The following is a 16,970-nucleotide window of genomic DNA, read 5'->3' as shown; positions in this document are numbered from 1 at the left end:
TCAAATGCTGTGCTGGGTTGTCACCTTTTCATGTGGGTCTCCGAGACAAAATGTGTCTATTCCTGTCCTGACACATGCTATGTAGCCATCGCTGTCACAATGTAGAGAATAAGATTTCCTATCATCTGTGCCCAGTCTTGCCACACAGAGTTAATCCAGCTCTGAGCAATCCTCTTTTATTGTTCAGTGAAAATTAACAGACTAAAAAGTCCTTTCCGTCCCCTTGCGTCGAGTGATATACATTACCTCTCACAATGAACTGTGTATTATATTATGATAAACATCCAGGAATGTGCATGTGTCCAAGCTAGTGCACGAGATATGTAAAAACCCTGTCACTCGAAGCAAGGGGACGGAAAGGACTTTTTATTTAGACAGGTTTTTATCTGGAAGTCTGTTCATTTAAGTTAAGTTAGAAAAACAAGTCAAATTGTAGCATCCTAAAAATGTACCTTTTGTCTAGAACACCTCCTTAAAAATAGCTGTGCACTTTTTGATATACGAGGGTGCCTGGGCAATTCTGTGCCTACAGCCCCATGACTATATATCTGCAGTAAAAGACTGAGGTATTGTTTCTAACTGCTAGTGTCATGAGATTTGAAGTGAAATCTGGTGATGTCACTACTGATGATGTCACTACTGTGCTGAAAACCGTACTTCTTGCAGCAGATACTAAAATTAGGACTTGACAGAGTGTCAGCTATGCCTTGTCCCAAATCACTTGAAGTAGATGCAAAACCTAACTGAGTGACAATTGGTTTTAAGGCTAGGTTTCCACTTGTACAACCCCAGAGTTGTGCGATTTTGCCACGATTGTTGCTGCAATTTTGATGAGACTTGAAGCAATGCCTGTGTATTCTTGAGGTCTATGGGCACAGATATGAACAGTACTCATTGGAAAGCATGGGGTACAACTTATCATGCGACTTTGCAGTCCCAAGTCGCACTAGTGGAAAGCGAGCCTGTGGCCCGATCCACCTGTTCTGGGGTCCCTCGGCGGCTGTCTCGGCTCCTCCCTGCCTCAGATAACCCCCTCTGGGAAGCGCTCTTCCAAGGGGGTTACCTTGCGGGCGCGTTTACGAGTCCTGCATTCGGCGTCCATAGCTGCCCGCGTCATTGGATTTGATTGACAGCAGCGCGAGTCAATGGCTGCGAAGAAGCCTGGGCAAAGATCCAGGACTTTCCAGGTCTCAGGTAAGTAAAACTGGGGGCTGGGGGGGCCGGTAATCAGATCTTTTTCATCTTAATGCATAGGATACATTAAGGAAAAAAAACACTGTGTTCCTTCAGTACTTATAAAGCCTCTCTTTGATCATTAATCTCCACACCTAATGAGTGAGAGAACCCTTCAAACAAGCCTTAATAAATCCACAACAGCACATGATATCGAAACAGCGACTTCACCGTTAGGCCTCGTACAGACGGGCAAACATGTACGATGAAAACGGTCCGCCGGACCGTTTTCAGCGTACATGTCTGCCCGGAGATTTCTGTATGATGGCTGTACACACCATCATACAGAAATCTGCGCGTACTCGATACGCAGCGACGAGGCCGCGCCGTCGCCGACACGATGACGCGGCGACGTGCGCGGCCCTGGCAGTTCAATGCTTTCACACATGCGTCAAAGTCATTCGACGCATGCGAGGGATGGCGGCCGCTCGGACATGTACGGTAGGTCTGTACAGACGACCGAACATGTCCGACGGACAGGATTCCAGCGGGCATGTTTCTAAACATGTTTAGAAATATTTGCCCGCTCGAAAAAGGCCCGGCGGGCAAATGTACGCTGGAATCCTGTCCGCTCGGCTGTACAGACGACCGAACATGTCTGCTGAAACTGGTCCGCGGACCAGTTTCAGCAGACATGTTCAGTCGTCTGTACGGGGGGCCTTAGAGACACACGTGTGAACATATCGGCATAAAATTTATGTTGATAAACTTAAAAATGTGGGCATGTCACCGATTTAAAAAAGTTCACTGTGCGTTTCGCTGGGAAATCTGGAGAATTTTATATAGGACAGTCAATAGAAGAAAGTGTATAACTCTTGTCATTTTGAAGCTCAACCAGCCAAAAGTAAAAGGCATATCACAAAACTGAGCACATTGCCTGAAACTAGACAAAAATACCTATGTTTTGATGTATAAATTGTGTATAAGTAGATCTTGTGGGCGTGAGAGCAATTTATAGAGAAGGAACCAAGATGATTTTATTAAAGCTCTGTGCTGTAGCGATGACATCATCCACTCTAACCAGCCCCATAGACACTCTGTTTAATCGCTAAAATTTCCTGAAATGATCACTAAACTTAAAACAGCTTTTTCACAAAAACTGTAAAAGATATCAAACTGAAAAGATATAGTCGGATAGCTGAATATTTTGTGAACATTTTAAAGTTTGTTTGGTGTCTAGATGAAAGTATAAAGGGGCTGGAACTTTTGGGAGCAGAGAAGATTTTAAGGATTTGAAGCATGCTCTCATTGACTTCAATGTTAAAAAAAAGGTGTTAAAAAGCTTAATATTTTCAAAAGTTTAATGCCCTGTACACACGATCACTTTTTGTCATGAAAAAAAAAAAAGAAATTTTTCATCATTAAAAAAACGACGTTTTTTCCAACTTCATCATAAAAAACTACGTTGCCCACAAACCATCGTTTTTGAAAAATGATGAACAAAGCGCGGTGACGTACAACACGTACGACGGCACTCTAAAGGGGAAGTTCTATTCGGCTCATAACTTGCTTCTGGGCATGCGCGGGTTTAAAACGTAGTTTTAGCCCACACACGATCATTTTTTACAACACAAAAAATGACATTTTCAAAAATGACATAAAAAATTGAAGCATGTTCGAATTTTTTGTTGTCGTTTTTTAGAAAAACGGAAAACGATGTGAAGCCCACACACCATCATTTTAAATGACATTTTTAAAAATGTAATTTTATTTCATGACAAAAAGTGATCGTGTGTACGGGGCATAAGGCCTCATGCACACTGGACGTTAAAATAACGTTATAAAAACGCCAGTAGCTTGGCAGTGAGTTTTTCAACTTTTTTCAACGTTTTTTCAATAGCGTTTTTCCACGTTAGCATTTTTTTGGTTGAAGAAAAAAAATGTTTTTCCTTAATGGTGAGTGACGTTTTTGAGCGCTCATCAGCGTTAGAGCGTTTTTACAGCTGAAAAACGTCTCTCAGAACCCACTAGTTTTTTTTTACTGTTCAAAACGCCACTGCCCAAAACTGCTTATAACAGCCTATGTGTGCATGGACACATAGGATAACATGATGGAGAGTTTATTAACTGTAGAAAAAAATGTTTACTGCCAAAAACAGCTGCTGTAAAAAACAAAAACGTCCAGTGTGCATGAGACCTTAATAGTAGAAAAAAAGTCCCATCTTTAGCTGAAAGAGCTGAACATTTTAAAAGTTGAATGGTCTTAATAGCTGAAAGTATGCAGAAGTTACACAGAGCCAAAAAAACGTACGGAATAAAATTAAAATTAGGAATAATAAAAAACGAATAACAATACTGGGAATGCAATTAAGCATTCCCACTAATTGAGAATAACAAAAAACAAACAAATAACAATACTGGGAATGCTATTGAGCATTCCCACTAATTACAATACGACTTGTGTAGCAAGTGTGTATACTGTATTTTTTTTTTCTTTGCTATTTTTTCTCCACAAAAGTGGAAATATACTTTAATAAAATATGGTGGGGAAATAATAGATTTTTTAGCACAAATTAATAAAATTGTGTGGAACAAACTAGTATTTGACAGACAGATTTTACTAATCACGTGCCATTGTAAAAAATGTAACCGATTCTTACCCGTAGGGTGTTATTAGTAATGGTATAGCTTTCCTGTTCAGATATCTCCAGGCCAGGAGGACAAGGCAGGGAAAAGTTTTCATTGAGAAACTCACCACTCTGAGCAAGTTCCACAAGCCTAATAAACAGAAACAATACATCAGCTTTTTTTTTATATACATAAATAGCCCTGCACAAATGAAACATGTTCTGTAATGTTAAAGACGTTTAATAGGTTACCCAAACAGCTTCTTTAAGATGAACTGCAGTCTGCTCACATAATTTTTAATAAAAACATCTTTGCCATTCTGAAGCTTCCCTCCAACCATTTTGTCTATTATTTTATATATACTGTTATTCTGTACTTGCCAAATATGCTGCAGAAATTTCCCTACATTGAGTCTGGCTGCATCCATTTTAACTGTGGGCAGCTAAAGCCTGTTCACTTCCTGGATTTACACAGACACACACCGCCAACTCTGCAGCTCTCATTGGAGTGAGAGCAGGGGCGTTGTTAGGGGTTGGCTGGGGAGGCTGGAGCCCCGAATGGGTCGGTGAAAAGCCCAGAGTTTCGCTCTTAGAGCATTTAATAAATATCCCAGAGTGCCGCCGCGCAGGGACCATTTTGTTTCCGATCGCCGCCGAGTGACAGAGCAGGTCCCGCCTTCTGGAGCTTGCAGCGCCTATGATGGATGTCCCACTGGTCCAATCCGGGACCGCGGGACGTGTGACGTCCATCATAGGCGCCGCAAGCTTAGAAGGCGGGAATTACAATGCCGCCCGCTCCCGGCGCGCAATGCGACATCCCCGCTTGGTTCGGAGGCTCTCCACGGCTCCTGAGCCTCCTCTCCTATGGCACCACGGCTGCCCGCCACGCCACATCCCCACTCCCTGTGGCTCTCCTCTCCTGTCTCCTCCTTGGCTCCATCGCTATGACGGGCACATCACGGCTGAGGTAGGTGACGTCAGTGGTTGTGTATGTATGTAGGTCAGTGTAGTCAGTGTATGCAGGTCAGGTCAGTGTAGTCAGGTCAGTGTATGCAGGTCAGGTTAGTGTATGCAATGCAGGTCAGTGTAGTCAGGTCAGTGTACGCAATGCGGGTCAGGTCAGTGTAGTCGGGTCAGGTCAGTGTACGCAATGCGGGTCAGGTCAGTGTAGTCGGGTCGGGTCAGTGTAGTCGGGTCGGGTCAGTGTAGTCGGGTCGGGTCAGTGTAGTCGGGTCGGGTCAGTGTAGTCGGGTCGGGTCAGTGTAGTCGGGTCAGGTCAGGTCAGTGTAGTCAGTCGGGTCAGGTCAGGTCAGTGTAGTCGGGTCAGGTCAGTGTATGCAATGCAGGTCAGGTCAGTGTAGTGTAGTGTATGCAGGTCAGGTCAGTGTGTGTAGTCAGGTCAGTGTAGTCAGGTCAGAGTATGCTGGACAGGTCAGTGTAGTCAGGACAGGTCAGTGTATGCAGGTTATGTCAGTGTGTACTGACACATACACACACTCACGTAGGTCTGGGTATGTGTCAGGTAGGTCACCCTGCGCCACTCCACCGGCCGCGCCCCCCCCCCCCCCCCCCCCGGCTTCAGGCTGAAGTCCCTGGTCTTTCTGTCACCTAGCAAGTGCATAATGTCATAAGCCTAGGCTTTTTACCAGACAAGAAACAGGAAGTGGGCTGTATAAGGTATTTACAGGCAGAAAAAAATATATATACATTTTACTATCCAAAGTTAAAACAATAAGGGCAGAAGATTTAATAGATAGAAAGATAAACAGATGAAAAAATTACTAAAGTTCCGCTTTCAGTTCTAATGAGTTCCAGGAACATAACGCACTTACAACCACATATAAAAGTTTGTGCAAAACCTCCCTGTTCTAATTACATAACCAAATACCACGGTCAGGGGCGTTTTATGAAATCAGTGGGCCTGTGTGCAAGATAATATGTTGGGTGCATTTTTGGGAAAACCCATGTAGTGGAGCAGTCGGTGTGGCCAAATTGCATTCATGGTGGGAAGGGCTTAGGAGGCAAGGTTAAACAGTCCCCAGTATAATTCGAGATTTTCCTAGCTTGTGACGGAAAATATTGATTATATGAAGACAGGAGGCGAGTATCTTATGCATTATCTTTCTTTAATAATGCCCATAGCAGAAATACAGTAAACATTTATTGTAACTTAAAAGAAAAAATTCAAAGAACTACCCTTCCCAGCAGTCCCTGGGCCAGTGTAGCCCCTCCCAGACCGTAGTCTATATAAGGGACTGTCTGAGGTAACCTCTTCCTCTTTCTTCATGCGAATTAGTGTAAACAGGAACCGAAAGTCCAATTAGACATCTCCGCGGCTGCCGGGAACCTTCCGACCAGAACACAACATCTGAATCTGGAGGAAACGAAAGGACAAGGCCAACACGGACCAACTTCATCCGGACCAACTTCATCCCAACGGGGACTATAGGAAAACCAAAACCATTCGGAGCCGACCGGTCAGTCGTCTTCAGGAACATGGACCAACGGATTCAGTCAACGGCACAACGGCATCCCGACTCCGGATCTGGAACGTAGTAGGAGCCTCCATCTGCGGTGAACTAAACCCATGGATCGAAACGGAACAGCAATCCCGACGGGGTTAGTGAAAACGAACTGCCGGGGCGTACCAGCCTCCGACTTGCAGGGTGTGTGGTTCAACAGTCTAGAACGAGAGAGAGACAACCTCGTGACAGGGTTGGGTCGGGAGGGAAGATACTCGCCTCCTGTCTTCATATAATCAATATTTTCCGTCACAAGCTAGGAAAATCTCGAATTATACCTCAGACAGGAGGCTCATATCTTATGCAAGTTCAAAGCTATAACAATGCATATATAGATGATAACAAATGAAACAACTACAAAATTGATATAGATATGTGTTCCTCCGATCCAAGCAGAATTGGCGGAAAGCAATCGTGGTTACCAGTCCGCCACTAGCCGTAAATCCTATAGGGAGCCGCCCGGGGTGATGACCTAGGAGCCACCGCTCCTCTGGAGGGGTGGGCGCCCAACGGGGTTACGTAAGACGCTGCCATTTCCATGATTGATCGTACCCCTCTGGCTAGCGTAGCTGAGGAAACCGGAAACTGAGGTTTAGCGTAGGAATGAGGAGTAGGAAGAGATGCGAAGATCGCAGTGGGACCGTGAAGGACTAAGAAATCCGTAGACAACGGAGTATGATGTGCGGGGAAGAACGGGTAGAAAAAAAACGATGAAGTCCCGCCGCTGTCCTACGCACGATGGAAAAACCCCGACTCTCCGAGGCGGGATCCGACGCCTGGAATGGCCAACGTCGTGACACCCGATATGCGTCTGACGGAATCAGACACAAGGGGGCAGTAGCTCAAACGACAATAACCTCCGACAGAGTGAGATTGTCCCCCCAGTCCTGGCGCGTGGTCAGGACCACTGATCACCTCCCAAGAGCGTTGATACCCTGGGTGTGATGGGCGTTGAAACTTAACGCTTACTAAGTCGGTACACCATGGGTGTTATCCCACCGGTAGTAAGTCTACAAGGGAGCGGTAGTCCGAGTTTGCAGCGCGGAAGGCGCAGGGGAGCTATAGGACCTCCCGGACTCAAACGAGTCCACCAGGTAGTTGGTCATCTCAGACGAACGCCTTCATGAGGTTAACTTGTCGTTGATCACCAACTAACCCAGAGTCCTCCGGATGATCGAAATGTATATCTAGTCCCAAGGCCTAGATCAAGGCAAGTGGAACCCCCGTTATAAAAGAAAAGGTCACTGTCCGTGACCGACACCCCGAAAACCCAACCATGCGAAGAGAAGTAGGACGTGCGTCGTGAATAGAGGGTGCAGATCCCCGTACAGACTGGGGAGAGAAAGGATCCCATAAGGGAGCAAGGGCCAGGAACACTGACCGGTGCAGTCGTCAGTCGATGGAATTGGGCGGGTAACGAGAATTCCAATCTAACACCATAGCGGAAGTGCCTGGGGTACATTTCGCAGCTGGAACGATGTCGCGTTCCAGGCAGAAATGTCAGAGATCTTGCTAGATCCATTAGGTGGACGTGTGTGGCATTAGAGTCCTGATGGCAAGGCGGTCGTCAGGATTTCCACGTGTGAACGTGCAGCAGAGACTCCGCTGTGGGCCACGCCCCTCCTGTGGACGAGGGACCGCATCGAGTACCCCAACCGAGGTGGTTGGCAACCTATTCCAAGATGAATCCGTAGTGGAGTTGCAGGTGGACCTGCCGTGCCATCTGTCGACCTGACGTAGCCACCACCGTAGTTCAATTATGGCTTCCGTGTCCAGAGTGACGACGTCTGCACAGTGAAGCCCCTGGCAAAGACGTAGGGACTGAGACTCTGAAGGTCTCGATAGTGAAAGAAGCTGGACAAATGGCCTGGATTAACGCCAGAAACAGGCCAACCAGGCGAGCCAGTCCGCGTAAGGATACCCGTCGTTAGCCCAGCACGATACTGACCTCGTGCAGATGGCGGCCAAGTGGTCATGGGTAGCCGAAGGAGCACTAGGTTGGTGTCCACCAAGAACCCTAAAACTCTACCTCCTGAGATGGGGAGAGGATAGATTCCCCGTGATCTATGGGGGACTGTCCCGGAGGCGTATTCGTTCGCCAGGCGAGGGGTACGAGCCATTAAGAGTAGGTCGTCCAAGTAGATAATCAACCTCACCCTTTGTGTCGCAGAATGTCGTCACTGTATACGGTAATTACGAGAGATTTCTCAAGTTACTACCGGGTGATAACCGCCCTCCTTTCCTGACCAGGAAGACGTTCTTGGGGAAACCCGGGGAGAGCGGGTCCGTCTCCACTATCGTTTGGGTGAACCAGAGGCCCTGCAATTCGTTGTCTATTAGGGCGGTGTTCAGGTCTGAAGACCGAGGAAAGAGGGACTAGGTCCATCTCCGGTCCTATAATCCTGATAGACCGGCACTGTACCGTGTTAGACTTTGATGACGTTTGGGCTCATCCGGGATGGAATAGAGCCCTACCGTCTTGGAATATCTTAATCAGCGTGATCCCGACTAGCCTGCCCTCGGTGGTCGGACCGGGGTCTGATTCGGCTAGGTGAGACAGCTGGGGAACAAGCCACGTTAAGATTCGAGCGGCGGTGTCCAGTCGGACCCGTAGTGTCCACGCATCCCAGGAGGCGACCGCCCGTTGGGCCCAGCCCCGATTTGGGACAGGTCAGTCGGCTGTTCAGCGGCGTGGCCTGCTCACTAAGGTGTGGGATGATGGTGATAGGTCCCAAAGATCCAAGGCCCTGGTCTGTATGATCCGAAGGACCTCTCTATTCCCAGCTTGGGGGATTTCCCGTGTATGGTGGGATACCCCCAGGGTATGGGGTTCACCTCGGGAGTGTGCACAGCCATAAATGGTAAAGGAAGGGGGTTACGCCCTGAAAATGATTCGGTGAGTTTTTCGACCGATCTCCGGGTCCATTATGTGATATATTGGATCACCTCGGGTGGAGGTGCCCAGTCATCGGAGTGTGGATGGCATATCGCCCCCGGATCTATAATGGCTCTCTACGAGAATCCATAGAGTGTTACCCTGGGAACAGGGTTGGCGTCGTCATAGAGCGCCATGTGCCCACTGCCCTAACACTCATCATCATTCTCATCATCTACAACCTCAGACTCAAGGTGTTAGCCGCCTCAGACTCCGCGGACAACTCTGGAAGAGTCCACGAATGGGTCTGGCTTAGTCCGTCTAACGGATCGCTGCCTCTGCATGTGCATCTCCCCGAGGCTCGGGGGTCGGTCGGAGTCTGGGAGGGCAGTGGGTCGGCAGTCCGGGTAGGGTACTGCCTGGGACATATTATTTACTTCCCCTGTCGGGGAGTCAAGGACCACAGAAACGTGGCAGCGTTTTGGAACGCCCAGCCCTTCTCAGGGGTGGTAGACCGTTGCCAGATGGTCCAGGCATATGGTGTGCAGGCGGGGGTAACCGACGCCATGGTCGTAAAGATTGGTCTACCGATCAGTTTTGGCAACTGTGTAACACTGTTGAGATTTGGCCTCCTAGGACTGTGTCCACCCTATCCGGGGTACCGGCATGAACAATGCCATGATATTCATTAAATTGTAGAATCTTTGTACAATTCAATACAATTTTTTATACATATTTGTATAATTTATTTATATAATGAATATATAATTTGTACAATCCATCTATAATTTATTATATGTAAAACTGAATAATGGATTTAGTTATATATTATAAGTAATAATATATATTAATAATAATATCATTAATAATAAATGTATTTATTCATTCAATCCTTAGATAGTTATTTAATTCATTATTTATTAGGAGTATGTTGTAGGGAATAAATTCCCTGGAGATAAACATGCTATAATTTCTTTATTTAATTTATTGATTTATTGATCTATCTACATATTGATTATTTATTTATTCGGATAAATAAGGTATATGTTCTAGGGAATAAATTCCCCAGAAATATAATTTGAGTATATATTGAATTATTTATTGTAGATTCGGTTATTTAAATTATTTAATTTAATTAATTAATTAATTTATTTATTAGATATTGATTCATTGGAATGAAATATATATATTTATATATATATATATATATATCTGAAAAGATGTACTGCCATCTAGTGGTTGAAAGCATGGTGAAACAGCAGCAGGTTCCTGGCTACGACACCGCTGGGAAGGACATCCTGCGGTGTGAGGGGAGCCTGAGGAGATTCTAACTCCAGAGGGAAGTCTCGCGAGACTACGGCCTCTGGAGTTCTTATTGGCCCGAGGTTGTGAGGGACGGAACGGTCGATGAGAACCGTTCTCCCCCGTCTCGCTCTCGATACCGAGAGAGGCACCGAAAGAGAGGAGAGGAGCGGCCGCGGCGGAGACCCCGCCCCCCACCTGAGCGCGCGAAGGGGAGCGTGGGGAGGGAGGGGGGGGGACAGTTGCCCAGGCATGGCGCCCACCGAGGGAGCGAATGAAAAACAGCGCGGATCCCGCACGGACGCCGCAGTGCTCCGACGTCAAAGAAATTGGAAACAAACAAACGTGGCCTCTCAAACATATCTGCCTGACACCGGTCCGGTGTCAGGCAGACAGAAATAAAGCGCAGAAACGGGGGATAGCAGGGAGAACCCCCAGTATTCCAAATCTTCCAAAAACTACAGAACAATCAATTCTGACAAAATACCTGACACCGGGGCATTCGGTATCAGGGAGGAATTCCAGGGAAACTCCCCATGTTCCACAATACCTCAAACATATCAGTCAAGACTGAACAAAATCACCCGACACCTGGGCACTCGGTATTAGAGACCATATATACAATCAAACAATAAAGGTACATGAAACACCTATCTTGTAAATAATAAAGATACAAGAAGTACCTATCCTGTAAATAATAAAGGTACATGAAATACCTATCTTGTAAATAATAAAGGTACATGAAATACCTATCTTGTAAATAATAAAGGTACATGAAATACTTATCTTGTGTGCTCTGCCATGAGCAGAAAGAAAGAGGAAGAGGTTACCTCAGACAGTCCCTTATATAGACTACGGTCTGGGAGGGGCTACACTGGCCCAGGGACTGCTGGGAAGGGTAGTTCTTTGAATTTTTTCTTTTAAGTTACAATAAATGTTTACTGTATTTCTGCTATGGGCATTATTAAAGAAAGATAATGCATAAGATATGAGCCTCCTGTCTGAGGTATAATCCAGGTGTTTCATGCATTCCTGTGCAGGCAGTCCCATTCATGTCAATTGGGACACAAGGGCTGCATGGACACAGTAACTGCTCCAAATCTGACATTATTTTGGGTGTACAGACCCCAAAACGCAGATATGGCGAGTTTAGGGGCATTCACCCACACGGATGTCAGATTGCAGAGTGTAATGACTGCATACATGCAGCTGCTGCTTCCCAATTGCCATGAATCATGCCATACCATCAGGGAGGCGTGTAAACGGCCCCAAATTCATAATGCAGCAGTGCAATGATCCCAAACATACAGCCAATGTCATTAAAGTTGTTCTAATACCTTAAGGGTATTTATTTTTTTCTCCTTGCCTTACCTTACCTGCCAGGCTAAGGCATAATGTGAAACTTACCTGAAAAAAAAAAAAGCCTTCCAGCGATGTGATGTCAACGCTGGGGACGGCGTCCATCTATAACCGATCCTCCTAGGTTCGCGGCTCTGGCTCTGTGACTGGCGGGAGCCGCCAGTCATGGCACACTGCTTTGAAGAAATAGCACATTCATTGCTTCAGAGCGCATGCGCCAGTGACGTAACTGACTGCTAGGACAGCAAATATCTCCTAAACGGTGCATGTTTAGGAGCGTTTTACACTACCTATAGGTAAGCCTTAATACGAGCTTACCTATTGGTAAAACTTAAAGATGGAAGTTTACTTCCTTTTACATTCTATGCATTAAGGTAAAAAAGCTTCTGTGCTGCACAATCCTCCTCAGCCCCCCCTTACCTAATATTTACCTAACCTGAATCTTAGTCCAGCGTTGTGTAGGAGAACAGCAGCTCGCCCGGCTTTGTCCCCCCTCACTGGGAAGATTGATAGCTCTTGCTGCTGTCAATCAAATCCTCTAACCAAGGAGTGGGGGTAGGACTGAGCTGCCACCCTGTCTGAGTCAATTAGATGCAGACAGGGCAGCTTGGAAGCAAGCCTGCAAGAGTACCCCCATAGAAACAGGCTTTTTATGAGGGCACTAGCCTAGGATAAGGAGCCAGGATCCCCAGCGGCAGGGGGCCCCCAAAAGAGAAGGATCGTGGCTACTCTGTGCCCAAGCATTGTACAGAGTAAGTAAGCATACCATGTTTATTATTTTAATAAACAAAAATTTGGGGCTTTAATAACACTTTAAGAACTTCAGTGTAAAGAAGAACAGGGAGTCCCGGAAATGATGGTTTGGCACCCACAGAGCCCTGATGTCAAAATCGAGTCTGTCTGGGATTACATGAAGAGGCAGAAGGATTTTTGGCAGTGTGCAGTGTACGTAGCTCTTCAAGATGTCTGGAATAACCCACATACCAAGTTTCTTCAAAAACTGTGTGCAAGTGTACCTAGAAGAATTTATGCCATTTACTTTCCATTTAGTTAATAAACTAATAAACTACTAACACTTCTAATTCTGAAAGCATTCTAAATTTACAGCATTTTCCCACCTGCTTATATACTATACATCAATAAAACCTGCTCAAGATGTGCTTTACAATATATGTTGCAGCCATAGAGAAATTCATATGTAAACCTTCTACTGCAAAATAATATTCAATAAAGTGCTCCTAATAAAATGTCCATTAAAGTGGTTTTAAAGGCAAAAAACCTTCGGCATGAAGTTCAACCCCCCCAGCCTCCCTTATACTTACCTGAGCCTGATCTCGATCCAGCAATGTGCACAACAGCAGGGGCCGCCCTGCTCTCTCCCTCCTCATTCTCAGAGACAGCCGCGCCGAAATCCGCTGTCTGTCAACAGACGCAGACCGCAAGGGTGCGGCCTACAGAAGTGCCCCCATAGAAAATGGCTTGCTTTGGAAGCACTTAGGGAAGGGGGGGGGGCAGGAGCATCAGAGGTGTTGTGGAAATTTTTATTAATGTATGTTTTTAGATGTTTCCCAGTGTCAGTTTTGCTGTAATACGCCCATGCGAGCGTGTTTGCACATACAGACGTTGGGAGAAGATCAATGGCTGCGGAAACCTTCCCGTGGACACGGCAGATCTGTTTACTCTTTTAAGGATGTTCGTTCATGCCTCACCAAGACACTGGCCCCCTCATGGCGATTGCATGAATGCTCCTAGTAAGCAGATCTGCGTACATGGGAACCATAGCATAACAAATAAAGGAGTGACTTCACTAGAGGGTCTTTTGGGTATTTTTGAACAGGTAAATCAGTAGGGGCATGCTCTTTTCTTTGGTATATATAGAACCATAGCATAACCATACAAAATTATGTAAATATACACCAAAAAACCGCGCTATCACAACACAGTAAATTCAGGCAGCGGCTAGCGTGTGATGACAAGAAAATAAAACAATATAAAAAGCCGCGCCAGATATCAAAAACAAAATGAATATAGTAGTTCAACAGTCCACAAATGGTATAAGTAATAGTGGATTTTAGATTGGTTCTCCAGCAGAGACAGAATCACTGTATTGATCAGAGGCTGATTTGCATGTAGAGATGTTAGCTTTTCAATGCACCAGGTGACATGCATACAGTGTGTGAGATCCCACCACCGGAATTGTATATCAGCTTACCAGATAGCAAGCCTTTAGTGCAGTTGGCTATAGCCCAGCCACGGCCTTTGAATCCCCTGGGCTAAGATGTTTCAAAATTCCCAATCAAATGGCAGCCTTGAAGTTGAAGGTGGTGCGTGTTTGCGATTTAGGACGCCCCGCACCTCATCAATAACCACAGTAAAACGACAAGCGTAACCCAATCCGGCTCACATGCAGGCAGGAAGATAGAAAGGGACGCAATAGCGCGATATCGTAGGTATAACAGATTTATTAAAAAAGTAATGTACTTACACTTAAGCAGTATAAACACAGCATGTAAATAGGTAAAAAAAGCCGGCCGGCTTACGGAGCCCTCCTCCTAGGCGTGGTGACGTCACTGACGCTGCCTCCAGACGCGTTTCGTCCTATTGGACATTCTCAATGGGGGTAGGGCTAGCAGCAGTGTGTCACCTTATATAATAGCCACTCAATGCAAAGGGAGGTCCATAGAAACTGACCCCGCCATCTTTGTTGAGGGAAAATTTTCCCATACAACCGCGCGCAATCTCGCGGCCAGGGAAGGGAGTGTAAGGCGTTCACCAACGTTTTGTAACGAGGATGAGATTACTCTCTCTACAGATTGATAATATAAATATAAAAATAATAATAAAAAAGTGTAGTCTTAATACCTACAGCATAAAGAGGACAGAGGAACCAAGGGAAAAACTATATGTCCGGCACAAGACAAGAATCCCTTGGCTCACTGTGGCCATCTTGTGGACAAAGTTAAAAACTCTTTTAGAAAGAGATAAATTCGTTCCTGACAATACATGGTTTAAGAGGAATCAAGCCTCTAACCTAACGTAAGGTTTTATATGGGTTTTATCGAATATGTTAATAGGAGATTCTCAGAATCTCATATAACATTTAATAAAGTCCTCATCCAAAATTCATTTAATTCATTTTATTAACCAAAATATATAAGGCTTTATAGTGTACTAAAGGCCATTGGGAAAATAATAATAATATAAAAAGTATATAAATATTATATGTAAAAAAAAACTGCACAAGGATCCAATCTGCCCCCCGGGACGTCCCATTGTTAGTGGGATAGATTCAATCACGTCCCGGGTGGGCAGATATATTGACTTCTATTTACAGCCTTTAGTCAAAAGGATGCCTTCGTATGTCAAGGACTCGAGACACATAATGAACATCCTGTCCAGTTTCACAGTGATTCCAAATATGTGGATGGTAACTATAGACGTGAAGTCGTTATATACCATCATGCCTTAGGCATGGAGGCAGTTCTGTATTTTCTGTCTAAAGAATCAGGCCTAAATACTAAACAGATAGAATTTATCATGGCTCTACTAAAGTATGCCGCCGGATCAAACTACTTTTGGTTTGACAATGAGTTCTACAAGCAGGAGACGGGGGTGGCTATGGGGGCAAAATATGCCCCTAGTCTGGCCAATTTATTTATGGCCAAATGGGAGGAGGATGTCATCTTTTTAAGAAATGTACCCCAAGTGGCCCTATGGGCAAGGTACATCGATGACATCCTCCTCCTATGGGCCGGTGAACATGAGGATCTCAATCAGTTTATTTCTGATCTCAACTCTAACACCAGGGGGATTGAATTAAAACATGAGGCAAGTCGAGTTAGTGTTCATTATTTGGATTTGAAGATCAGTATAAAAAATGGTGCCTTTGTCACCTCCACTTATTTCAAGGATACTGACCGCAATGCCTTTATCCCCACTGACAGCTGTCATCATGCTCCTTGGCTAAAAGGGGTTCCTAAGAGCCAATACCTCAGGTTAAGGCGCAATTGTTCGGACCACCAAGAGTTCTTAAATCAAGCGGGGGTCCTAACTGAGAGGTTTTTGGAGAAAGGGTACAATGAGCGATCCTTGAGAGAAACCTTAGACCAGATCACAACTTTAGATAGAGGTGAACTTCTACAAGAAAGAGAACGGAGTGTGGGTAGTCAATTTTCGGATGGTGTACCTTTCATTACCTCATATTCCATCCAACACCGTTCCATTTCACATTTAATCCACAAACATTGGCATATCGCCAGGAGTGATCCAGTGTTGAGGGAAATTTTACCACCAAAACCCAAGGTGATCTTTAAAGGGGTGCAGTCTCTTAGAAATAAGATCTCTATTAACGTTATTGACCCTCCCCTTAGAGGTATTGTTTTTTTCGATCAGCTTAAAGGCTACTACAAATGCAACAAGTGCCGAGTATGTGCCCTTAGTAGCAATCACCAAAGATGTGTAACATCATTCATTTCTACAGTCACATCAAAAGAATTTAAAATTGCACCATGCATCACCTGTGCATCTACAGGGGTGGTATATTTGGTCCAATGCCCTTGCGGGCTGCAATACGTAGGCCGGACCAAGAGATCAATGCAAGTAAGGGTTAATGAACACATTACAAAAATCCTAGCGGGCTTTAGGAACCACTCCGTGTCCAATCACTACAGGCTTAAACATCATAGGGACCCCTCCAATACCCTTTTCATTGGGATTGACAAGTATAAGGCACATTGGAGGGGAAGCAATCTGGTGAGGGAAATTTCTAAAATGGAAATGGGGTGGATCCATCGTTTGAAATCATATAGCCCCCATGGCCTGAACATTGAAACTGACGTGAATGCTTTTATTAACAACGCCTGATGTGACCTTTGCATAGGGTCCCATAGAAACAGACGCGGTTTTTCAAGTCAAGATTTTAAGGCAAAATATTTTTAAGTAAATCCTAGACTGTGGTTATATCTACGTTTTGGGTTTAATATTTAGATTTAAAGTTTGCTCCTATAGGATTCGCATATTCTGTTCAAAGAAGGTACTATAGCCTCAAAAATATTTTCACAAAAAAATATTCTCACATTATATGTATTTAATTATATATTTTTAGCACAGGTT

The 16,970-nt window shown here is 45.1% G+C and overlaps 1 protein-coding gene across 4 annotated transcripts in view; it reads right to left on the bottom strand.

Moving 5' to 3' along the window:
• The window catches only part of PCSK7 (proprotein convertase subtilisin/kexin type 7), a 119,878-nt gene that overhangs the window by 6,133 nt on the left and 96,775 nt on the right, over positions 1-16,970 (bottom strand). For all 4 annotated transcript variants that reach the window (XM_040327650.1, XM_040327651.1, XM_040327654.1 and 1 more), the window contains exon 15: positions 3,834-3,951. In XM_040327650.1, coding sequence (XP_040183584.1) covers positions 3,834-3,951 — 118 coding nt within the window. The remainder of the gene's footprint in view (positions 1-3,833; positions 3,952-16,970) is intronic.

This window comes from Rana temporaria, chromosome 10, assembly GCF_905171775.1.
Source record: "Rana temporaria chromosome 10, aRanTem1.1, whole genome shotgun sequence".
Classification (NCBI taxonomy): domain Eukaryota; kingdom Metazoa; phylum Chordata; class Amphibia; order Anura; family Ranidae; genus Rana; species Rana temporaria.
The sequence above is the reverse complement of the archived record's forward strand: the minus strand, read 5'-3'. Positions and strand labels throughout refer to the sequence as shown.